Source organism: Lampetra planeri, chromosome 82, assembly GCF_965212315.1.
Source record: "Lampetra planeri chromosome 82, kcLamPlan1.2.h2, whole genome shotgun sequence".
NCBI lineage: Eukaryota > Metazoa > Chordata > Hyperoartia > Petromyzontiformes > Petromyzontidae > Lampetra > Lampetra planeri.
In genome coordinates this window covers 3,983,175-4,008,545 of record NC_136186.1, presented here as the reverse complement: position 1 = coordinate 4,008,545, position 25,371 = coordinate 3,983,175, and the positions used below count along the sequence as shown (strand labels likewise).

Genomic DNA, 25,371 nt, shown 5'->3' with positions numbered 1-25,371 from the left:
CGGGTGCTTCCCGCTAGTACCTAATAAATGAAACTGAAACTATCAACTGGCGGTTAATTAACATAATTTATTTATAAATATCGTTATTTCATTGCTACAAGTTCAACATCCACGCCTCATCACTGCTCATGAGACCGTCTCATTAACATAATTTATTCAGTTACACCGCCGCTCGTTGGGGGAGGGGATTGTGTGTTCAAGCCCGCTAGTGACGTCATGTCACCGCTTGCTGCCGCGTGACGTCACTTTATAGCGGGAAGCTGATGCACCGCGCGCGCTCTTACAGATCCAAGGTGAGAAGTTAACATCGTGGTTGTTGTGGTGGTTGTTGTTTACCCAGGCAGAGCCTCTCTCCGTCTCTCTCTCGTAGGGATATCAATTGAGTCGCAGCGAGTATGGAATCGATGTCCAGGTTGGAACATTACAACGCGGGGCCTAGCCACGCGGGGCCTTGCCTCTTGCCCTCGCCTGATTGCATTTGCTTTAATCCTCTGCTTAAGTTTAATTCGTCTTCATCTGGCTCACTACTTCATGGGACCTCCTTTCCCAGTAGCAACATATAAGAAGAGGTTTTTCCCCTTTTCTGGCAACTGAGACAGGTGTTAAGATATTCTTGGTTCTTTCGGTAAAGTCACGTAGAAGGGAAATAATAAAGTAATACAATTTATTGCTGTGGATTTCACAGCTGACGATGATTGCTCGTGTTGCAGTCGAAACGTCGTGAGAATTGTTTTATTTTATTGTTTTTTCTTCTACGTGACTTTAGGTGTGAAAAACAGCAAGAATTTTTTGGAAATTTTTTGGTAAATTTCTTGCTGTTTTTCACACCTGATTGCTCGTGTTGGAGTCGAATCGTCGTGATAATTTTTTTTAATTGTTTTTCTTCTACGTGACTTTAGGTGTGAAAAACAGCAAGAAATGTTTAGAAAATTTTCTTGCTGTGTTTTTCACACCTGACGATGATTGCTCGTGTTGCAATCGAAACGTCGTGAGAAACTTTAATTGTTTAATATTTTTATTATTTTATTATTTCGCTTCTACTTGATGACTTTACCGAAAGAACCAAGAATATGAATCCCTGCAGTCAGGAAAGCTTCAAATCAAAATTTAGGTGTTAAGATGTTAAAACGCCGAACTGAAACCTTTTGCAAGGAATCGTGTCTGCAGCACGTTCCTTCGGAGTGGGCAGGTAGGAACTTGGTTGGACAGCGCATTCGTGCACGACAGCCAGACAATTCATACCTGGTGGGCAGTGTGGAACCTGTTGTTCCTACCTGCATAAAAGATAACTTGACTTGAGGCAGCCAGGCAGCCAGCCAGGTAGCCAGCCCCCTTAACTATCGGCCCCTCCCCCTTGCTTAGGCCCCTCCCATTACCCCCCTCCCTTAGGCCCCTCCCCTGCCCAACCCCCCATATCCTTAGGCCCCTCCCCTGACCCCCCCTCCCTTAGGCCCCTCCTCTGAACCCCCCCCCTCAGGCCCCTTTCATGACTCCCCCCTTCCTTAGGCCCCTCCCCTGACCCTCCTCCCTTAGGCACCTCCCCTCTCCGTACCCGGCCGTAGGTCTCCACCAATCAAAGAGCTTTTTGTAAGGTCTCCACCAATCAAAGAGCTGTGTGTATTATATATTTATTTATGCACGACAGACAGACAATACATCCCTGGTGGGCAGTGTGGAACATTGTTCCTACCTGTATTAACCACAATATACTCGCGATCAATATGCAAACAAAACACATGCTGTGATAATCTATGCATTGTCTGTGAAACTGATTGGTCCAAACTAGAGAAGGCTTTCTTTCGAGCCTAGTCTCAAACGGTGTTAAACCAGAGTACAGCACCAAAAGGCGTACACAGCACAAAGACAACGCCACCATCAGAACAATGACAGCTCGGGGTGAGCAGCTACATCATGGGACCTCCTTTGCCAGTAGCAAAATATAAGAAGAGGCTTTTCCCCTTTTATCATTTACAGATTTGTACTATTTTTTTGTTTTGGGATATTTTTTGTATATGGTTTCTCCGTGTTTATTTCAATTGGTTGGACCATCTCTAGCTCCACCCACCTACCTTGATGCACCTATCTCAGGCCTATTTAAGACCTTGTCTCAGCAGCTTTTTCTCTCACATGAAGACGATTGCTTGTGTTGCGATCGAAACGTCGTGATCTATTATTTTCTATGTAACGTGACTTGACCGAAAGATCCAAATAGTATTAATTCCTTAAGTCATGAAAGCTTTAAATCAAAAAATAACTATGTAGTTTGAGAAGCTCCCAATGCACCATTGGGACCTCCTTTGCCAGTAGCAAAATATGATACAGTGATACCTCGGTTCACGTACGCTTCTGTTCACGAACAACTCGGTTCACGAACAGAAAAGTTCATAAAAATATGCTCCGGTTCACGAACTCCGCTTCGGTTCACGAACAGGAGCCGCGGCCATATTAATGCTATTTCCAGGCTGTCACATGGTCGTAACTTCCTGTAGGAAGATCGTGGAGAGAAGAAGAGACACAGAAAGAAGTACTGTGAGTACTGTGAAGACACTTTCAGTGACTTTTTGCTTTTTGGTGTGCTTTTTAGCACATACAGTACTGTACTGTACTACTGTACTGTACAATACTGTACTTACTGTATTGTACAGTTCACCTGTTTGAGTGCTTATTGAAGTCATTTCAAGCAAGGTTAGTGTTCTCTCTTTATACATTACTATACTGTACAGTACTAATGTGTATTGTAATTTGTTTCATATTTTTGTGCTTCAAAAACCAAAAAAAAAGGTCAGAACGGATTAACCGGATTTACATTGAACCCTATGGGAAAATTTGCCTCGTTTCACGACCAATTCGGTTCGCGACCAGAGTTCGTGAACCGAGGTATCACTGTAATTGTTTTTTTACCCTTTTATCTGGCAACAAAACTGACACCTTTTTTTTTTACAAGAAGTCATGTTTGCACTGTCCTTGAAATTGATTGGTCCACACCCGAGACAGCTTTTCTTAGCCGAGTCTCACATGGTGTTGAACCAGATGACGCCAAAAGGCGTACAACTCAAAGACAATGCACCATCAGAGTGTGAGAGCTCTGGGTAAGCATTTACACCATTGGAACCTCCTTTGCCAGTAGCAAAATATGATAGTTGTTTTTTTTTACCCTTTTATCTGGCAACAAAACTAACACCTTTTTTGAGTTGTACGCCTTTTGGCGTCATCTGGTCCAGCACCATATTAACTGCCTTGCAGGTATGCTGCAGGGCAGTTAATAGATATTTTCTCTGCAACAACGATGAGGTCGGAAGAGCGACGCCCACATGAATAGGTGGAACGCTGGGTTCCTAAAACCTAGCAAGACAGTGGGGAGCACAGCTGGTTCATCTGACAGTCATCCCTTGACACCTGGATCATTCCCATTACCTGCTGACAAGGAATTCACACTTACATGTCCTTAAATTGCACCTATCATGGCATTAGCACTGGGATAAGGTTACTTGCAATTCGTCATGAATGGTGGATTTTTGTTTATATATGTTAATGATGCGTGTGAAATGTATGTGTATTTAGGAGTTTATCTTTGTGGGGAGCTGTGGTGCAGTAATTTTCACTGCATTATGAACTCAACAATTAGTTTGATTATCACCGACAGCAAACATGATTGATAAGTGAAAGCTGAACTGCTTGTGGGCCTCTGCTATGTTGATTGATCTTAAATTAATTACATGATGAAGTGAGGAAGCGTCAATACTGAGCAGATGAAGGCGGCCAGGCATGGTTCTGGACACACCACCACTTTTTACCATGCCAGAGTGTGACAGTGTCAAGTTTGTATTTGCAGTAAATTATATTAACTATTGAACATGGAGGTTAAATCAAAACAATCGCTTATTTAGTTTCCCTCTGGAACTTTTTGGAAGAATGGAAACAGGAAAACAGGACCCTGCGGGGTGGGCTGGTAGGAACGAATAACCAAAGAATATAATGCATTATTACACTTGTTTAGCCAGGAAAGCTCCACAGAGTCTAAAGGTTTTTGTAGGGTCCTGCCAAGTGTTTGCAGTAGGGGGCGATGTTGCTACACCGAATCGGACGATACAAAGGGAGAGTGTGAGGCCAAGGTCTAGGCTTTAGGCCTAGCTGTAGGCGTTAGGCTGCTGTGAGTTAATTTTTAATTTAAATGTTTTAATTATTTATGTAAAAGCTTTAAATGTAAATGTTTCTAATTAAAAGCATCAGGGAATGTAACATTTTTAAACATTAACTCCCTCGCACACACGCGGGGGTACGATACGAAGGGAGAGTTTGAGGCATAGGTCGAGGCTTTAGGCCTAGCTGTAGGCTTTAGGCCGCTGTGAGTAAAATTTTAATTTAAAAGTTTTAATTATAAGGGAATGTTACACTTGTTTAGCCAGGAAAGCCTCACTGATTCTAAAGGTTTTTGTAGGGTCATGTCAAGTGTTTGCAGTAGGGGGCGATGTTGCTACACGGACGGACGGACGATATAATCTATTGTAGGCTGGTCCACTTCGTTCCTACCAGTATTAACAGCACATATGCTGCTGAAGTTCGATCTGTTCATCCAAGCATTCAAGCAAATCTGAGCCTGGCTTCACACCTCTAAAGTTGCGATTGAACATTTATTTATGCATTTCCGCATAATACAAATAGTATTATTCCCAACAGCCTTTGCTATGTTAGCTGAAATTTGCTTTGATTAATACTACTTTTGCAGCCAGGCTGCCGAAATTGTGTGCTTGGTGTTTTGGATTAACATTTATTTTGAAGATACTCGGGCTTCCAGGCATATTTATAACCTTTTGGCCTCTCATTGTGTGTCTTAACAGCCTGTGTGATGAATTGGGGATAATCTTGAATATATTAATAAATATAGACATGTAAGTCATGTGTGACTGTGTATATATTCATCCCTCTGTGCCTCGATACTGATGAAGATGGTGTGGACATTTTTTCTGTCTGCAGCTGATGCTTCTTCTGATGCTTCCTCTGCAGAATTGGTGTGATGGAGCAAAGGCACTCAGCGCGGCTCGGTAGACAAAGACAACAATGGGACCAGTATGCAAACAGCATGGATTGTACTGGAAATTTTACACAGGACCAGAGATCTCCAACGGGATAGAAACCCTTCAAGTGCACTGTGTGTGGGAAGGCATTTTCAGATTCATCTGATCTTAAAAAACACCAGAGAACACACACAGGAGAGAAACCCTTCAAGTGCACTGTGTGTGAGAAGGCATTTGCATGGTCATCATGTTTACAGATCCACCAGAGAACACACACAGGAGAGAAACCCTGTAAGTGCACTGTGTGTGGGAAGGCATTTTCAAGTTCATCTCATCTTAAAATACACCAGAGAACACACACAGGAGAGAAACCCTTCAAGTGCAGTGTGTGTGAGATGGCATTTTCACAGTCATCTAGTCTTAAAATCCACCAGAGAATTCACACAGGAGATAAAGCCTTCATGTGCAGTGTGTGTGGGAAGGCATTTTCAAGTTTATATTATCTTAAAATACACCAGAGAATGCACACAGGAGAGAAACCCTTCAAGTGCAGTGTGTGTGGGAAGGCATTTTCACGTTCGTCTTATCTTAAAATACACCAGAGATCACACACAGGAGAGAAACCCTTCAAGTGCAGTGTGTGTGAGATGGCATTTTCACGGTCATCACATCTTAAAAAGCACCAGAGAACGCACACAGGAGAGAAACCCTTTAAGTGCAGTGTGTGTGGGAAGGCATTTTCATGTTCATATTATCTTAAAATGCACCAGAGAACACACACAGGAGAGAAAGCCTTCAAGTGCACTGTGTGTGGGAAGGCATTTTCAAGTTCAAATTATCTTACAATACACCAGAGAACACACACAGGAGATAAACCCTTCAAGTGCACTCTGTGCGGGAAGGCGTTTGCACAGTCATCACATCTTTATAGACACCAGAGAACACACAGGCATCAGAAGACCCCCAAAGAGTGTAGTCTGAAATCGACTTGTGAAAGTCAATGTGCTGCAATGAGCCCATCCCTCCTGAAAAAAGAACCAGAAGTAAATTCCAGCTTGGACACTATGAAATGTATCAAGGTGAAATTTGAAGAGGCGACAGTGACCAGCGAAGAAGTGACAGTGAAGAGCGAAGAAGTGAAGGTAAAATGTGAAGATGAACATTCAACTCCAAAATCGGACCTTAACATCAATGGAGGCAACGTGAAACAGGAGGAGAATTCTCACTATGAGGCAGAGCAAGGCAACTCCCAGCAGTTTGTGGAAGTGGAGGTGTGGGTGGACTTCTTAGACAATACAAAGTCAAATGGAGAACCTGTAGATGTGTAAGCTTGAGACAATGAAGCTCCAATAGATTCACATTTGTCACAGGCCTTTAATGAAAAGAACGTGAAGTTGAACACTCCATTCCTAGGTTCAACCTGCAGAGTAAGAGCGGTCAGTATTTGCGGACCTGTGGGTTGGGTAGATCTCTAACTAGGAGCGAGAGCCAATAAGCTCCCAAGCATTCACTATGTTATAATAATATTAGCATTTATATGGTGCTTGCTTAATCGCCTCAGCAACTCGGAGTTTTGTATCATCTCATCACAAATACTTAAAGAGCACGCCTTTTGGCGTCCTCTGGATTAACACCGTTTGATACTAGGCTCTAAAGAAAGCTGTCTCTGGTGTGGACCAATCAGTTTCAAAGACAATGCATATGTTGTGTCCTATGACTAACCACACGGTGATCCGAGGGGAGAGTTATTCACGTAAAGACAGAGACACGACCCATACATCGAGACTACTGCGAGTTACAGAAGACTACAAGCAACAGAGAGTACTGCGACGGGCAGACTCCGGGGCATGGCCTCGAGATCAACAATGGGTGTTGTCTCGCAGAGAAGAGGGGCGAGGTGATGCTCGGTGCTGAGTTCGGCATGGACCGACAGAGTATCGCTGAGAGTTTTATTCCACATTCATTCTGATGTTTTGAGTCTCTTGCAAAGTCAAGGATTGCGATAAGTTGTATTGTACTAAGCTTTCACAGTTGTTTAAGAGGTGTGCGAATACAATTTACAAGTTTTGAGAGTGAGTGCCAGCTCCCACGAGCTGCTGCAGCCCGAGAGATAGAGTGACGAGCAACGACGAGCAATCAACCGGGAGAAAGGGTGGAAGCCCAAGCATCGACCAAGCCAGCATCGCAGAGAACCAGCTGCACACGCAACCAGGCATCGCCAGAGAGCACGTAGCTGGAGAGAGAGCACAGCAGCGCCACCGAGCACGGGAGTCAGCTGCCAGCGGACGAGCGGCGAGCGCTGTCGAGCACCTTCAAAGACAAGCGTCGTGCCGACTCAGCTCATCCAGCAGGGGAAAGAGCCTGACCAGCCGCCCGTGAGGAAGAGGAGAGCGCCGTGGGTTCGACCCACACACACCGACCAGCACCAGCTGTGAACCAAGACAAGAGTGAGGAACGGCGACCAGCAGACGAGCTGCGGGCGCTATCTGACGACGGAATCATCGCGCACCGCCGACGGCAAGCGTCGTGCCAACTCTTCATTCAGCAGTGGGCTGCAGCTCCAGCTGCCGCCAAGCGAGAGAGAGCGAGGAAGCTGTGTGTGTGACCCTCCCCCAAACATTCTCGCCACGTATCACCCAGCGTCTGCTTGACGCAAAGAATTGATCAAGGAGACAAAACCACCAAACACACATACCAGGACTAATAATGAGAAGAATAATGATAAGAGAGTGTCAACTATTAGCTGATAATGAAGGACATTGCTGCCCATTGAGTCACGTGGATACGGTCGTTCAGAAGTGTTTTAGTCGTTCTTTTTGTTTATTTTAACTGTACCGATGAATTCATTGACGAAACTAAACGTTTATAAACCTATGTTACGAATCCACACACTCACAGGGAGACTTGTGTTGAAATATTTATTTTGATCACAGAATCTTGCCTGCGAATTTATTGTAGCATTAGCCAATTGATAAGGATTTGCTGAAGCAGGCACACTGCCGCACACCATTGTTCCAAGACATTTAGTTAATTGCATAATCTACCAATGAATTCATTGAGGTCTACTTTTGCATTCGGGACATGTTTCTTTATTGCCGTTCGTATGAATATCGTCACATTTATTTTTACGGACTTTTTACTATCGCCGTATATGCTTGCGTTACTCTGAGAAATTAACCGATTGCTCTGTTACCCAGTTTAACAACGTAATCATTGAGGGTTTTAAATGTACGGATCAATGAGGAGCACATCTCCAGGAGTACTGTGTTGACAATTCCAAGCACAAGAGTAGGTTTTAATGCACCAGCTGGGAGAAAGGCCCTGGCTCAGTCTCTTTCAAAATCTCTGCTAGTGTTTGAAACATGTCAAAAGTTCCAATGTTCACTCGTCGCCCCCATAATTCCAGTTTGGCTTTGAATGCAGCCACTTTATCTGCCGAATTGAACAGAGTTGTCGATCTCCCTTGAAATGACTCATTGAGTACGTTGACTGGCTTAATATGTCACACAAGTGAGCAAGTTTTTCGACCCATTCTGTGTCACTGAAATGTGCTGCCAGTGGTGACTGTTTTTCTAAAAGATGTCTCTGGAGTGGCTCTCGCAACTCAAAAACTCTGGCCAGTGATCTACCTTTAGAAAGCCATCTCACTTCTGTGTTTTAGAGATGATGTGTGGTGAGCGCGCTGCGCTACGAACCCGGCGATCCGAGTTCGATTCCCGCTCACGGCCACCACGATTATTTTTACTGGTCCTGGGCTTCCCCTAGGTCGACTCAGCCTCAAACGAGTAACTGATGTGGTGTGTGAACATCGCCACTGGGGCGACAAAGGCGGCCGGGCGTGGTGAATCCAAGTCCCGGGCGAAGCCGGGGAAGTCAAGCTAGTCTTCAATATATGAAAGAAAAATTTGTGAATGTGTTGTCTGTTCAAAATGTTTAGCGGTACTTCCCAACATGCAACAAACTTGAAATTTGCCATGTGGGTACTTTGCAAAATGTACACCATGAAAAAATTATAAAAAAATTACTTTTGTATTTTGGGGGGGGGGGAATGACCATGAAGTGTGTGGCGAGAATCGATATCTGGTGAGTGTGGTATCGATTAAAAGGGAATAGGCCGATTCTAAATACATCTACAACCTTCGATTCCTTTGCGCGATCTAAAGAATCGAATTTTGGAGTGCAAGCGTAAGTTTATTTTCCACCGCGCGTTGGGTTTCATTTAAATTTATTTACATTTTATAAAAAAAATTATTTATAAGATGATTAAAAAAAAATTCATTTATATATGTTATTCTAGATTTTAAGCTTTCATGACTGCAAGGATTCATATTCTTAGGTTTTTTCGGTAAAGTCACGTAGGTAAAAAATTAAAATTAATAAAAGTAAAATAAAAATCACGACGTTTCGATTGCAACACAAGCAATCATCATCAGGTATAAATGAAATAGCAACACAAAATTTTAACCAGAAAAACTATAGACAGACATATAAGCAAACATATTACCAAGATACATAGAGAGAAAGTAACTGTTGTATATGCCGGATTATGAAATTTTGATAAAAATAATAAAAAATAAATGAAATTTCGAAAAATGCGCAAATCGCATAAATTATGTTAATGTGTGTAATTATATGCATAAATTATGATAATCACGGATATAATCGCATTAATTTATGCGAATGCTTGCGTTTAAGTTAATGTGTGCAGTTATGATAATTAGGCTGAGCTTCGTTATCCAGAGTTATATCAATCGGGATAGAACGATTATCATTGATTAAACATTTACTGATTATCTTAGTGTTTTTATGTTATGTTAGGTCTCCAAATTATTTTCTCATCGCAGGTTACAGTTCTTATGAATAAGACAGTTTTGTATGGACTTGGAAAGAAACACTCGAGATACTCCTGTGTTAACAATTTTATTCTAAACAAACATGTGATACGCTAACATGCAAAGGCAAAATTATACGTCAATAGAGTCATTGGCGAGATTATGCAATTAACGAAACTGAAGGGCTAACACTCTTCTAACAACCGTAATTTCTACTTTTTCACCAGACATCTCATTAGTTCTCCCATGTATCGAGCACAATCGGCGACCGGCCGAGTTTTAAAACAAGTATGCAACGATATTCATATGACGGGCAATAAAGGCACTTATTGTACCCTGAAGGCGTAGCATACGTTAATCGATTCGTCGGCAAGATTATATCTGTTAATGAAATGTTTGAGACAATGGTGGTTGAGGGCGTATCTGGCTCTGCCTTAATTAATTCTTCGGCGAGACTCTATGACAAAGAAACAGGTTTGACACGATATTCTCTCTCTGTAACGTGTCGATTCGCAATGAGGATTTCGAGAGTTTTAGTTTGCATCGACGAATCTATTGGTCGTTTATGCGATAAGAGAAACGAAAAAGGCAAGAAAAACTTTACACTCTTATAACCGACGGATTCTTAATTACTCAGAGGGCCACGATTCCTTACGGCCAGCTGGTGTTCAAACTTTATAATTAGTCTTCTGATGATTGTCTAGGGTTGGTCCCATTGTGAGAGAGGTGGATTGTCTCTTGGATAAATTCTTGCATGCGCCGCGGGAAGTAGGTGTGTGCGTGTGTGTGTATGTGCTTCCTGGAGGTTGTGAGTGGGGGAGGTGATACGACCCTGGTTCGCAGATTCCTCTCGCCCGTGCGGGTTGCAGCCGCGACTTTCTTCACAGGGAGATGATGAACTTCGGCTCGCTGCGGCTCGCGGAGAGGCTTGCCCGCAGGGTCCGTGCTGCGGCTCTTGGCGGCGCTTGTCGCAGCACCCGTACTGTGTGACTCTGACGGCGCGGTGCCGTACTCTCCACTGCTGGATGACGAGTCGGTTCTCGTTGGTGCTGGTTGATCTGTGTGTGTGTATTAAACACACGGCGCATTCGATGGCGCTGTCCTCTTCCTCGCGGCGTTCGATCAGGCTTTCTCCACTGCTTCGTGCTCTCTGTTTTGCTCGCTTGGTCGTTTGGCAATTTCCGCCCTTTTCTCCAGGTTGCTCGCTCTCGTTGTCGCTCGTCACTCTCTCTTCTCCGTGCTTTCCTTTGTTCGTGCAGCTGCCAGCTTCATACGGGCACTCGCTGATGCCTCTCTACTGCTGGATGACGAGTCGGTTCTCTCACGAGAATGATAGCTGGAATCTCCGTCAGCTTCACTCGCAGCTCGGCGGCTCAGTGTGGCGATTCTTCTTAGGTGGTGCAGACCTCAGCTTGTCGATGCACGTAGCTACCCCGCGAACATCGTCATTCTGGATGACGGAAGAGCTTCTTCATTGGCGGCGATGAGATGGGGGCCGGAGCCCCGGAGAGATGGGGGCCCTGAGCCCTGGTGATCTGAGATGAATGAATTTTGCCTCGGCTTTATTGAGAAAATCCACTCGGTTTTCCGAGTTGTTCAAAGGCCGGGATCATATAACTATATCCGTTGGACGCATCTGCGTCCGTGTGTCGTGTGTGTGTCTGTCCGTGTGTGTCGTGTGTGCTTTATTGGAGAGAAAAAATTATTCAAAGACGCAGCTGCCCGCAATAATTCTGGAAGGAGGGGTGGGGGCTTCCTCGCGAACCGGCGTCACATATGAGTCATCAAACTAAACCAGACCGACGATTTGCGTTCGCACCGAGGTTACAACATCATAATCCACGTTTTTGATTATGAATAATATTGGTCGCGAAAGCCTACTCGTTAAGCGAGCTCTAAAATCCCCTCCCCCGCTCTTGGCGTTTATCCTTTGTCTCATACGGCTCCAAGCCGTATGCCTGGTCTGGAAGTTAAACTGAGGCACTTTTGCTGCTTAGTATTATTGTGATTTGATTGCAAGTAGCCGTGTTCACGGTATTTCCATCTTGGTTTGATTTCTTTATGGGGAGATGTTATTTGCTCGTGTGTGCAAATCTTGCTGTCCGTGCTGCGGGGAGACAAAGACGGCTGTGCTCCATCGTTGGAGCACACTGCGCATGTGTTCTATTTATTTATTTTTAGAAGCATCTGATTTCCTTTCTCGAGCCGTCGCCCGCTCGCCACGAACTTTGATGAGGGCCATTTTCGGGCGCTGTGTGTGCTCTGGCCGTTTCTCTCGGGAAGACAAAGACGGCTGTGAGCTGCTCGCTTCCCCTGGAGTGTTGCATGTTGGTTAATTATGATAGACTTTTCCGCCCTTAACTTTCCTAGGAGATTCACTCTAATTTCGTACTTATTGTTTGACTTCCTGTTATTATTTTATCTGATATCCCGGGGCTAGGGAATTTGTTTTTTTGTTTTTTGGCTTAGGAGCGACCCTGACTGCCATAATTATTCTTTGATGCTTCGGCCCGGCTGCATAGAAATTATTAAGGGTAAATAATGTCCGTATTTAATTAACAAATGATGAATCGCGACGCTGGTGCAGACTGTAGTCTGGTTTCCAATTCGAGCGAGGATAGATAATGTTTGCTTAATCTTCATGGTTAAGTTGGTAACTTCGTTTAATTAATATGTTCAAAACCCCTCTGTGCTTTCTTGTTGTCAATGCTATTTTTTTGTTTGTTAAGAATATAATTATACATATTCTTCGTGGCGCCTGTCCTTGTGTCGTGAGGGGGCTTTTGGAAGTGTGTGTGTTATTTTAACACCTTCTTGCGACCCCCCCTCCCCTTTTCTTTTGTGTGGAATTTATGACATTTGATGGGTGTTTCTTTCCTGCCTTCTGGCCTTTGAAGTGAGGTGTGCACGCCAGTTGGATAACGGGCTTTTGCTCGTCTTTGTTCGCTCCCAAGTTGCCCCGTGTCTATACGAAAAAATGTATATATGTTGGCAGGATTATTCTTAATATTAATTTGAAAAAAAGGGGTATAGACACGACTCTCTGTGTTGTATTACATAACATTTCGATATTTTGCTAGGTTATCTAATTTAGTGTGTTCTTTCTCTCTCTCTCCTAATGTTCAAACTTGCTTACTTTACTACGCGTTTTGCGCACTCATTGACATGTTAATTTTTTACGTGTTTTCCGCACTCATTGACATGTTAATTTTTTATCTAACCCCTCCATCTCTCTGCCCCCGCCCCCTCTGCCTATTTAAGGCCACTCCACAGAGACGATCTCCCTCTCTGTACCTGTGTTACTCTCTCTCTCTATGTATCTTGGTGATATCTGTCTGCTTATATGTCTGTCTATAGTTTTTCTGGTTATAATTTTTTGTTGCTATTTCATTTATACCTGATGATGATTAATTGTGTTGCAATCGAAACGTCGTGATTTTTATTTTATTTTACTTTTATTAATTACATTTTTTTACCTACGTGACTTTACCATAAAAACCTAAGAATATGTATATGTTATGTTTTTAATTTTCTTGAAGTTTTTCAATAAATATTTCCCCCAGGCAACGTCGGGTGCTTCATTCTAGTACCTAATACATTAAACTGAAGCTATCAACTGGCGGTTACTTAACATAATTTATTCATAAATGCAATCGCTACTTCATTGTGACTGGTTCAGCATCCATGCCTCAACACTGGACATGATCCCGTCTCATTAACATAATTTATTCATTTACACCGCCGCTCGTTGGGGGAGGGGATTGTGTGTTAAACCCTGCAAGTGACGCCATGTCACCTGCTGCTGCGTGACGTCACGGGCTGCTACACCGCGCTCGCTCTCACAGATACGAGGTGAGAAGTTAACATCGTGGTTGTTGTTGTCGTGGTGGTTGTTGTTTACCCAGGTAGAGCCTCTCTCTCGTAGGGATATCAATTGAGTAGCAGCGAGTATGGAATGGATGTCCAGGTTGGAACATTACAACGCGGGGCCTAGCCACACGGGGCCTTGCCTCCTGCCCTCGCCTGATTGCATTTGCTTTAATCCTCTGCTTAAGTTTAATTCGTCTTCATCTGGCTCACTACTTCATGGGACCTCCTTTGCCAGTAGCAACATATAAGAAGAGGTTTTTCCCCTTCTCTGGCAACAAAACAGGTGTTAAGATATTCTTGGTTCTTTCGGTAAAGTCACGTAGAAGGGAAATAATAAAGTAATACAATTTCTTGCTGTGTTTTTCACAGCTGACGATGATTGCTCGTGTTGCAGTCGAAACGTCGTGAGAATTTTTATTCTATTGTTTTTCTTCTACGTGACTTTAGGTGTGAAAAACAGCAAGAATTTTTTGGAAAATGTTCTTCATGTTTTTCACACCTGATTGCTCGTGTTGCAGTCGAAACGTGATACGTTTTTTTTTCTTTTATTGTTTTTCTTTTACGTGACTTTAGGTGTGAAAAACAGCGATAATTTTTTAGAAAATTTCGGAAAATTATTGCTGTGTTTGCACACCTGACGATGATTGCTCGTGTTGTAGTCGAAACGTCGAGATATTTTTTACATTTTATTGTTTTTCTTCTACGTGACTTTAGGTGTGAAAAACAGCGAGAAAATTTTTGAAAAATTTCTTGCTGTGTTTTTCACACCTGACGATGATTGCTCGTGTTGCAATCGAAACGTCGTGAGAAATTTTAATTGTTTCATATTTTATTATTTTATTATTTCCCTTCTACTTGATGACTTTACCGAAAGTACCAAGAATATGAATCCCTGCAGTCACGAAAGCTTTAAATAAACGCCGAACTGAAACCTTTTGCAAGGAATCTTGTCTGCATTAACCACAATATACTCGTGATCAATATGCAAACGAAACACATGGTGTGATAGTATGTGCATTGTCTGTGAAACTGATTGGTCCACACCAGAGACGGCTTTTTTTCGAGCCTAGTCTCAAATGGTGTTAGACCAGAGGACGGCGCCAAAAGGCGTACACAGCATAAAGACAACGCCACCATCAGAACAATGACAGCTCGGGCGAGCAGCTACATCATGGGACCTCCTTTGCCAGTAGCAAAATATAAGAAAGAGGTTTTACCCCTTTTTATTATTTACAGATTTGTACTATTTTTTGTCTTGGGATATTTTTTGTATACGGTTTCTCCGTGTTTATTTCAATTGGTTGGACCATCTCTAGCTCCACCCACCTACCTTGATGCACCCATCTCAGGCCTATATAAGACCTTGTCTCAGCAGCTTTTTCTCTCACCTGAAGACGATTGCTTGTGTTGCGATCGAAACGTCGTGATCTATTATTTTCTATGTACGCGATTTGACCGAAAGACCCAAAGAGTATTAATTCCTGCAGTCACTAAAGCTTTAAATCAATAAATAACTATGTAGTTTGAGAAGCTCCCAATGCACCATTGGAACCACCTTTGCCAGTAGCAAAATATGATTATTGTTTTTTTACCCTTTTATCTGGCAACAAAACTGACACCTTTTTTTACAAGGAGTCATGTTTGCATTGACCACAATACCTGCGGTCAGAATGCAAAAAAAACACAACTCTGATAATGTATGCACTGTCCTTGAAATTGATTGGCCCACACCTGAGACAGCTTTTCTTAGTGCCTTGTCTCACATGGTGTTGGACCAGATGACCCCAAAAGGCGTACAACTCAAAGACAATGCACCATCAGAGTATGAGAGCTCGGGGAAAGCATTTACACCATTGGAACCTCCTTTGCCAGTAGCAAAATATTATAATTGTTTTTTACCCTTTTATCTGGCAACAAAACTGACACCTTTTTTGAGTTGTACGCCTTTTGGCGTCATCTGGTCCAACACCATATTACCTGCCCTGCAGGTATGCTGCAGGGCAGTTAATAGATATTTTCTCTGCAGCAATGAAGAGGTCTGATGTGCGACGCCCACATGAATAGGTGGAACGCTGGGTTCCTAAAACCCAGCAAGACAGTAGGGAGCACAGTTGGTTCATCTGTCAGTCATCCCTTGACACCTGGATCATTCCCATTACCTACTGTCAAGGAATCCACACTTACATGGCCTTAAATTGCACCTATCATGGCATTAGCACTGGGATAAGGTTACTTGCAATTCGTCATGAATGGTTGATTTTTGTTTAGATATGTTAATGATGCATGTGAAATGTATGTGTATTAGAGAGTTTATCTTTGTGGGGAGATGTGGTGCAGTTATTTCACTGCATTATGAACTCGACAATTAGTTTGATTATCACTGCCAGCAAACATGATTGATAAGTGAAAGCTGAATTGCTTGTGGGCCTCTGCTATGTTGATTGATCTTAAATTAATTACATGGTGAAGGGAGGAAGCGTCAATACTGAGCAGATGAAGGTGGCCAGGCATGGTTCTGGACACACCACTACTTTTTACCATGCCAGTGTGTGACAGTGTCAAGTTTGTATTTGCAGTAAATTATATTAACTATTGAACATGGAGGTTAAATCAAAACAATCGCTTATTTTAGTTTCCCTCTGGAACTTTTTGGAAGAATGGAAACAGGAAATTAACAGCACATATGCTGCTGAAGTTCGATCTGTTCATCCAAGCATTCAAGCAAATCTGAGCCTGGCTTCACACCTCTAAAGTTGCGATTGAACATTTATTTATGCATTACAAATAGTATTATTCCCAACAGCCTTTGCTATGTTAGCTGAAATTTGCTTTTATAAATACTACTTTTGCAGCCAGAATGCCGAAATTGTGTGCTTAGTGTTTTGCCTTAACATTTATTTTGAACATACTCGGGCGTACAGGTATATTTATAACCTTTTGCCCTCTCATTGTGTGTCTTAACAGCCCGTGTGATGAATTGGGGATAATTGGGGATAATCTTGATTAAATTAATAAATATAGACGTGTAAGTCATGTATGACTGTGTATATATTCATTCCTCTGTGCCTCGATACTGATGAAGATGGTGTGGATATTTTTTTCTGTCTGCAGCTGATGCTTCTTCTGATGCTTCCTCTGCAGAATTGGTCTGATGGAGCAAAGGCACTCAGCGCGGCTTGGTAGACAAAGACAACAATGGGACCAGTATTCAAACAGCATGGATTGTACTGGAAATTTTACACAGGACCAGAGATCTCCAACGGGAGAGAAACCCTTCAAGTGCACTGTGTGTGGGAAGGCATTTTCAGATTCATTTGATCTTAAAAAACACCAGAGAACACACACAGGAGAGAAACCCTTCAAGTGCACTGTGTGTGAGAAGGCATTTGCATGGTCATCATGTTTACAGATCCACCAGAGAACACACACAGGAGATAAACCCTGTAAGTGCACTGTGTGTGGGAAGGCATTTTCAAATTCATCTTATCTTAAAATACACCAGAGAACACACACAGGAGATAAAGCCTTCAAGTGCAGTGTGTGTGAGATGGCATTTTCACGGTCATCTAATCTTAAAATCCACCAGCGAATACACACAGGAGATAAACCCTTCAAGTGCAGTGTGTGTGAGATGGCATTTTCACGGTCATCTAATCTTAAAATACACCAGAGAACGCACACAGGAGAGAACCCCTTCAAGTGCAGTGTGTGTGAGATGGCGTTTTCACATTCATCAAATCTTAAAAAGCACCAGAGAACGCACACAGGAGAGAAACCCTTCAAGTGCACTATGTGCTTGAAGGCGTTTGCACGTTCAACACAGCTTCATAGACACCAGAGAACGCACACAGGAAATAAACCCTTTAAGTGCAGTGTGTGTGGGAAGGCATTTTCAAGTTCGTCTTATCTTAAAATACACCAGAGAAGACACACAGGAGATAAACCCTTCAAGTGCATTTTATGTGAGATAGCATTTTCACAGTCATCTAATCTTAAAATCCACCAGAGAACGCACACAGGAGAGAAACCCTTGAGGTGCACTGTGTGTGGGAAGGCATTTTCAAGTTCATTTTATCTTAAAATACACCAGAGAACACACACAGAAGAGAAAGCCTTCAGGTGTAGTGTCTGTGGGAAGGCATTTTCAGATTCATCTGCTCTTAAAAAACACCAGAGAACACACACAGGAGAGAAAGCCTTCAAGTGCACTGTGTGTGAGATGGCGTTTTTACAGTCATCTAGTCTTAAAATCCACCAGAGAATACACACAGGAGATAAACCCTTCAAGTGCACTGTGTGTGAGATGGCATTTTCACAGTCATCCAATCTTAAAACGCACCAGAGCACACACACAGGAGAGAAACCCTGTAAGTGCACTGTGTGTGGGAAGGCATTTTCAAGTTCGTCTTATCTTAAAATACACCAGAGAATGCACACAGGAGATAAAGCCTTCAAGTGCAGTGTGTGTGAGATGGCATTTTTACAGTCATCTAGTCTTAAAATCCACCAGAGAATACACACAGGAGATAAACCCTTCAAGTGCACTGTGTGTGAGATGGCATTTTCACAGTCATCCAATCTTAAAACGCACCAGAGAACGCACACAGGAGAGAAAGCCTTTAAGTGCAGTGTGTGTGGGAAGGCATTTTCAAGTTTATATTATCTTAAAATACACCAGAGAATGCACACAGGAGAGAAACCATTCACGTGCAGTGTGTGTGAGAAGGCATTTTCAAGTTCGTCTTATCTTAAAATCCACCAGAGAATACACAAAAGAGAGAATCCCTTCAAGTGCAGTGTGTGTGAGATGGCATTTTCACAGTCATCAAATCTTAAAAAGCACCAGAGAACGCACACAGGAGAGAAACCCTTTAAGTGCAGTGTGTGTGGGAAGGCATTTTCAAGTTCATATTATCTTAAAATACACCAGAGAACACACACAGGAGAGAAAGCGTTCAAGTGCACTGTGTGTGGGAAGGCATTTTCAAGTTCATATTATCTTAAAATACACCAGAGAACACACACAGAAGAGAAACCCTTCAAGTGCACTCTGTGCGGGAAGGCGTTTGAACAGTCACCACAGCTTCATAGACACCACAGAACACACAGGCATCAGAAGACCCCCAAGGAGTGTAGTCTGAAATCGACTTGTGAAAGTCAAAGTGCTGCAATGAACCCATCCCTCCTGAAAAAAGAACCAGAAGTAAATTCCAGCTTGGACACTATGAAATGTATCAAGGTGAAATTTGAAGAGGCGACAGTGACCAGCGAAGAAGTGACAGTGAAGAGCGAAGAAGTGAAGGTAAAATGTGAAGATGAACATTCAACTCCAAAACCGGACCTTCACATCAATGGAGGCAACGTGAAGCAGGAGGAGAATTCTGATTGTGAGGCAGAGCGAGGCAACTCCCAGCAGTTTGTGGAAGTGGAGGTGTGGGTGGACTTCTTAGACAATACAAAGTCAAATGGAGAACCTGTAGATGTGTAAGCTTGAGACAATGAAGCTCCAATAGATTCACATTTGTCACAGGCCTTTAATGAAAAGAACGTGAAGTTGAAGACTCCATTCCTAGGTTCAACCTGCAGAGTAAGAGCAGTCAGTATTTGCGGACCTGTGGGTTGGGTAGATCTCTAACTAGGAGCGAGAGCCAATAAGCTCCCAAGCATTCACTATGTTATAATAATATTAACATTTATATGGTGCTTGGTTAATCGCCTCAGCAACTCGGAGTTTTGTATCATCTCATCACAAACACTCAAAGAGCATGCCTTTTGGCGTCCTCTGGATTAACACCGTCTGATACTAGGCTCTAAAGAAAGCTGTCTCTGGTGTGGACCAATCAGTTTCAAAGACAATGCATATGTTGTGTCCTATGACTAACCACACGGTGATCCGAGGGGAGAGAATTCACGTAAAGACAGAGACACGACCCATACATCGAGACTACTGCAAGTTACAGAAGACTACAAGCGACAGAGAGTACTGCGACGGGTAGACTCCGGGGCATGGCCTCGTGATCAACAATGGGTGTTGTGTCTCGCAGAGTAGAGGGGCGAAGTGATGCTCGGTGCTGAGTTCGGCATGGACTGACAGAGTATCGCTGAGAGTTTTATTCTACATTCATCCTAATGTTTTGAGTCGCTTGCAAAGTCAAGGATTCCGATAAGTTGTATTGTACTAAGCTTTCACAGTTGTTCAAGAGGTGTGCGAATACAATTTGCAAGTTTTGAGAGTGAGTTCCAGCTTCCACGAGCAGCTGCGATCGGCAGGCTCCGGGGAACCTGCCCCCGTGACTGGCACATCGTCAACGAGCTGCACCAGCAGAAGCCACGAGTCTACGACATCAACGCAAAGAGTTGACTTACTGCACGCAGCAAGCTCTGGGGTGGGACTCTGCAATCAACCAAGGATGAAGAGGCTTGCCGAGTAGCAATGGGTCACTGAGTACGAGCTCGGCGCTGACAGAAGAAGTATCGCTCAAAGTTATTCAATGCTGAGTGCCAGCTCCCACGAGCAGCTGCAGCCCGAGAGATAGAGTGACGAGCAAAGACGAGCAATCAACCGGGAGAAAGGGTGGAAGCCCAAGCATCGACCAAGACAGCATCACAGAGAACTAGCTTTACGCGCAACCAGGCATCGCCAGAGAGCACGGAGCCGTAGAGAGAGCGCAGCAGCGCCACCTTCAAAGACAAGCGTCGTGCCGACTCAGCTCATCCAGCAGGGGAAAGAGCCTGACCAGCCGCCCGTGAGGAAGAGGAGAGCGCCGTGGGTTCGACCCACACACACCGACCAGCACCACCTGTGAACCAAGACAAGAGTGAGGAACGGCGACCAGCAGACGAGCTGCGGGCGCTATCTGACGACGGAATCATCGCGCACCGCCGACGGCGAGCGTCGTGCAGACTCTTCATCCAGCAGTGGGCAGCAGCTCCAGCTGCCGCCGAGCGAGAGAGAGCGAGGAAGCTGTGTGTATGACCCTCCCCCACACTCACATATTCGCCACGCATCACCCAGCGTCTGCTTGACTCAAAGAATTGATCAAGGAGACAAAACCACCAAACACACACATACCGGGACTAATAATAATAAGAAGAATGATGAGAGTGCGTCAACTATTAGATGATAATGAAGAACATTGCTGCCCATTGAGTCACATGGATACGGTCGTTGAGAAGTATTTTAGTCGTTCTTTTTGTTAATTTCAACTGTACCAATGAATTCATTGACGAAACTTAACGTTTATAAACCTCCGTTACGAAATCCACACACTCACAGGGAGACTATTGTGTTGAAATCTTTATTTTGATCACAGAATCTTGCCCGCGAATTTATTGACGCCTTAGCCAATTGATAAGCATTTGCTGAAGCAGGCATACTGCCGCACACCATTGTTACAAGACATTTAGTTAATTACATAATCTACCAATGAATTAATTGAGGTCTACTTTTGCATTCGGGACATGTTTCTTTATTGCTGTTCGTATGAATATCGTCACATTTATTTTTAAGGACTTTTTCCTATGCTCGCGTTACTCTAAGGAATTAACCGATTGCTCTGTTACCCAGTTTAACAACGTAATCATTGAGGGTTAAATGTACGGATCAATGAGGAGCACATCTCCAGGAGTATTGTGTTGACAATTCCAAGCCTAAGAGTTTGCATATTAGAGTGTTATGTTTTTGTTTATAAATGAAAGTTGCTTAACACAGAAGTGTCTTGAGTGGTTCCTTTCTATGTTCATGCATGATGATCTTAATTATAAGAACTTCATCCTTCGGCAAAATCTGAATTCTGAGACCTGATAGAATTACACTAAGACATAATCAGCAAAAGTTATAGCGATAATCTTTGTATTATCACGATTATTAAGAAGACAATTTTTTTCACGGACCCGTGGGGAGGGGGAGGGGAAGATGGTTTCATGATGATTCAAGCGCATTATATTTATTGTGCACTTTAGTTTTTATTATTATTACATTGTAATATGAAATAATTAATCAACTCGCCATAATGCAGAATTGTCGGCTACTGCCCCCCGATTCCTCTCTGTGTGACATAACTCTCGGCTGGCCCCTTTAGCCCCCCTTTGTTCATTCAAACACCCTCCGCGTGCCTTCCCTCAAACATTGGTAATAACTAGCCGCATGCTACTGTTCAACTCCGTGCACGCTCTAGAAATCGCATGGCAGCTGGGGGTTGGAGGTCAGAGGGCAGTGGCGTTGCTCGCACACGCGCGGCCGCCGTGAGTGGGTGATAACGCTCGTTTAAAGGGGCCGTGGGACCGGTGTTTACGGTGGGTGTGAGCCCTCACGCAGCACGCATCTCCACAGCGACAGAACGGATCGTGTACCCGCGGAAACACCGACCACCCACATTACGAGCGCACACCCGTGGAGCACTGACTCCATACGCTGTGAGGGTACGTACACACAGCACCACGCGCTTTCACACGCTCGTCCAAACCACACGCGATACGTCAAGCGGACACCCGCTCACACGCTCTTCCCACACACCCGCAAAGACCACACCAGGCTGTTATTGATCCTAACGATTTATTCCCGGCGTATTGGCGAACCCCTATTACCCGAGTCAGTAAGAGTCAGCAGGGCAGGACCACTCTATCTCTCAGTTGTCGGGAATCTTACCTTACCTTATCCCTCTGAATTAAACTTCCCAGGTTGTTTAAGCGAAGTCCCACCTGCCTCTCTCTCACTCACGCTGGCCAATCGGAGCGCTTCACCTGTCCTCTGGCTGGTTTCGGGCGGTTAGAACCCGGTTAGCGCGACGGGTTGCGTCGTCTCATCGAACAGTGGGCGGGGCCCCGTTTTTCCGCCGTTCGGTTGTGGATTGCGTCGTCTAGCCGAACAGTGGGCGGGGCCCCGTTTTCCCGCTGTTCGTTTGTGGATTGCGTCGCCTGCCTGCCCTGCCGATACGTGTGTGTGGGGGGGGGGGGGTGCGTTTCAACCGTGGTGGCTGGACAGCCCCCGCCGTGACCATGCAATCTCAACCCGGGTCACAGCGCCGCGGTGCGAATTAGCATCGGGGGAGGTCGCCCAATTCCCTGGCCGCAGGAAACTGTGAAGATTATCCCTATGAGGGCATTTGGGTGAAAACCTGCCGGCCAGGAGACCTCCCCTCGGAGCTCTATGGGGGGAAATGTGTGAGGGTGTGTTTATGTGGGGGGCGGTGAGGGGGAAGCGGGTTCGGCCCCGTCGCTTGGTGGTGGCGAGGTCGTAGATGGGGCGCCCGCCGAGCGGCTTCGCGGCGGCAGCATCACAGAATCAGTGGGTGCCCTGAGCTTGTTTTCCTGTAACTAGATGGTCCCATCTGGGGGTGATGGGAGACCGTGACACCCGAAGTGTGTTGCCTATGTCCAGTCTACTCCGTAATTTCGTTTTGGTTGCTGTCACTGCAGAAAACCCTGCTTCACAATCCAGAACGTATCAAGATTTGAAGTTGTCTCAAACATACTTTTAAGGTGCCTTCATTTGCGATCTCAAACAGTTGATCCTCTTCTAGCACAGATAAAGTCGATTCACCTGGCTTATTCACAAATGGGTCGTGGGTCGATTTCCCTGTTCAGGGGTCTTTTGTGGTTGGGAAGTAACGCTCAAACTCTTTTAAAAGCTGAGATAGGTTTTAATGCACCAGCTGGGAGAAAGGCCCTGGCTCAGTCTCTTTCAAAATCTCTGCTAGTGTTTGAAACATGTCAAAAGTTCCAATGTTCACTCGTCGCCCCCATAATTCCAGTTTGGCTTTGAATGCAGCCACTTTATCTGCCGAATTGAACAGAGTTGTCGATCTCCCCTGAAATTACAGATTGAGTACGTTGAGCAGGCTGAATATGTCACACAAGTGAGCAAGTTTTGCGACCCATTCTGTTTCACTGAAATGTGCTGCCAGTGTTGACTGTTTTTCTAAAAGATATCTCTGGAGTGGCTCTCGCAACTCAAAAACTCTGGCCAGTGATCTACCTTTAGAAAGCCATCTCACTTCTGTGTTTTAGAGATGATGTGTGGCGAGCGCGCTGCCCCGTCGAACCCGGTGACCCGAGTTTGATTCCCGCTCACGGCCACCACGATTATTTTTACTGATCCTGGGCTTCCCCTAGGTCGACTCAGCCTCAAACGAGTAACTGATGTGGTATGTGAACATCGCCACTGGGGAGACAAAGGCGGCCGGGTGTGGTGAATCCAAATCCCGGGCGACGCCGGGTAGTCAAGCTAGTCTTCTTCTAACCTATAAACGTCACTTTTTGTCTGTCCGTCTGTCCGTCTGTCCGTCTGTCCCTCTGCGTACGCTCGCTTTGGAGGGATTTGGCGCTCGGGCCGTGGGGTTTAGGAAGAAAAAAATTTGCAGGTTGGCACGCCCCCGGCCCCGCGGTGAACGTAGGCATTTCCAATTTTTCGTCAGTCGCCTTTAAATCAGTCCGATAATCGATTTCGTGCGATTTCTCTTTATTTATTTATTTACTATTTATTTTTTTACTATTGCCGACCGGCGCTGACCACGGCGGTTGCCGCTGGCAACGGGTAGCGACGCCTTCGCTGCGGGGTGGACGCCATTTTTAATTCCCGTTAAAAATATGCACACGCATTAACACGCGACGCTGAGGTAAATACATCAAAGTTTCACTTCCCCCCCCACTCCAATGTGTGCACTTACTATTATAGGGTCGGTAGAAAATAAAATTACAGCGATTATGCAGTATTTTTGTAGCGCAAGGGGTGGGTGGGGGTAGCGACTGTTGTGTATGTACCCCCTTTTTAATTTTTTAAAATATTTTTAAGAATTATTCTGCCAACATATAAAATATCGTTTTTTTTTAATAGACACGGGGCAACGTGAGAACGGACACGCCCCCACACTCCCACAGATGTGCGCACACCTCATTTCAAAGGAAAGAGGGCATGAAAGAAGGGTAATCAAGATCATAAAAACTCCCCGAATTTCACACAGGAGGAACAAGGGAGGGGGGAATGGCAGGCGGGGGGTTGGAATGACACCCTCTCGTAAAAAGCCTTGCAGGGCCGGGCACCACGGAGGAAGAGATGGTTATGTTCTTAACAAAGAAACAGCATTGACGACAAAAAGCACATACGGGTCTTTGAACCATGTTAGATGCACAAGTACCAACTTAGCCATGAATATTAAGCAAACAGTATCCATCCTCCAATTGAAAACCAGAGTCGCGATTCATCAATTGTTAATTAAATACGGACATTATTTACCTTAAATAATTCCTACGCGGCCGGGCCGAAGCATCAAAGAATAATTATGACTTGGGGGTCCAAAACAAAATTCCTAGCCGGGATAGCAGATTAAATAATCACAAGAAGTCAAATAATAAGTACGGAATTAAAGTGAATATCCCAGAGGAGCTAACGGCGAATAAGGCTCTCAAAGTTAACCAAACACAACACCCATGGGAAGCGAGCAACACGACCGTCTTTGTCTTTCCGAGAGGATCTCCACACGCAGGCACAAAAGCGAGGAAATGACACCCATAAAGGGGGCAATGGCTCAAAGGAAATTAACACGCTCTCGGAAATAAATAAATAAGCGCATGCGCCGGGTGCTTCCACCGTGGAAACAACCGTCTTTGTCTTCCCACAACACGGACAGCAAAAATTGCACACGCAAGGAAATAAC

The 25,371-nt window shown here is 44.4% G+C and overlaps 1 protein-coding gene across 2 annotated transcripts; it reads left to right on the top strand.

Moving 5' to 3' along the window:
* The first annotated feature begins 806 nt into the window (after window positions 1–806).
* Window positions 807–21,430, top strand: LOC144738420 (uncharacterized). Of its 2 annotated transcripts, none has more exons than XM_078621448.1 (2): window positions 807–5,917; window positions 17,016–21,430. In XM_078621448.1, the coding sequence occupies exons 1-2, from the start codon at window positions 5,411–5,413 to the stop codon at window positions 19,203–19,205; spliced, it is 2,697 nt and encodes an 898-aa protein (XP_078477574.1). In that variant the 5' UTR covers window positions 807–5,410; the 3' UTR covers window positions 19,206–21,430. The 2 variants fall into 2 exon arrangements, with proteins under 2 accessions (XP_078477574.1, XP_078477573.1); XM_078621447.1 differs by lacking the exon at window positions 807–5,917 and adding an exon at window positions 6,346–13,699 and having other exon boundaries at window positions 16,859–21,430.
* Window positions 21,431–25,371: the final 3,941 nt, after the last annotated feature.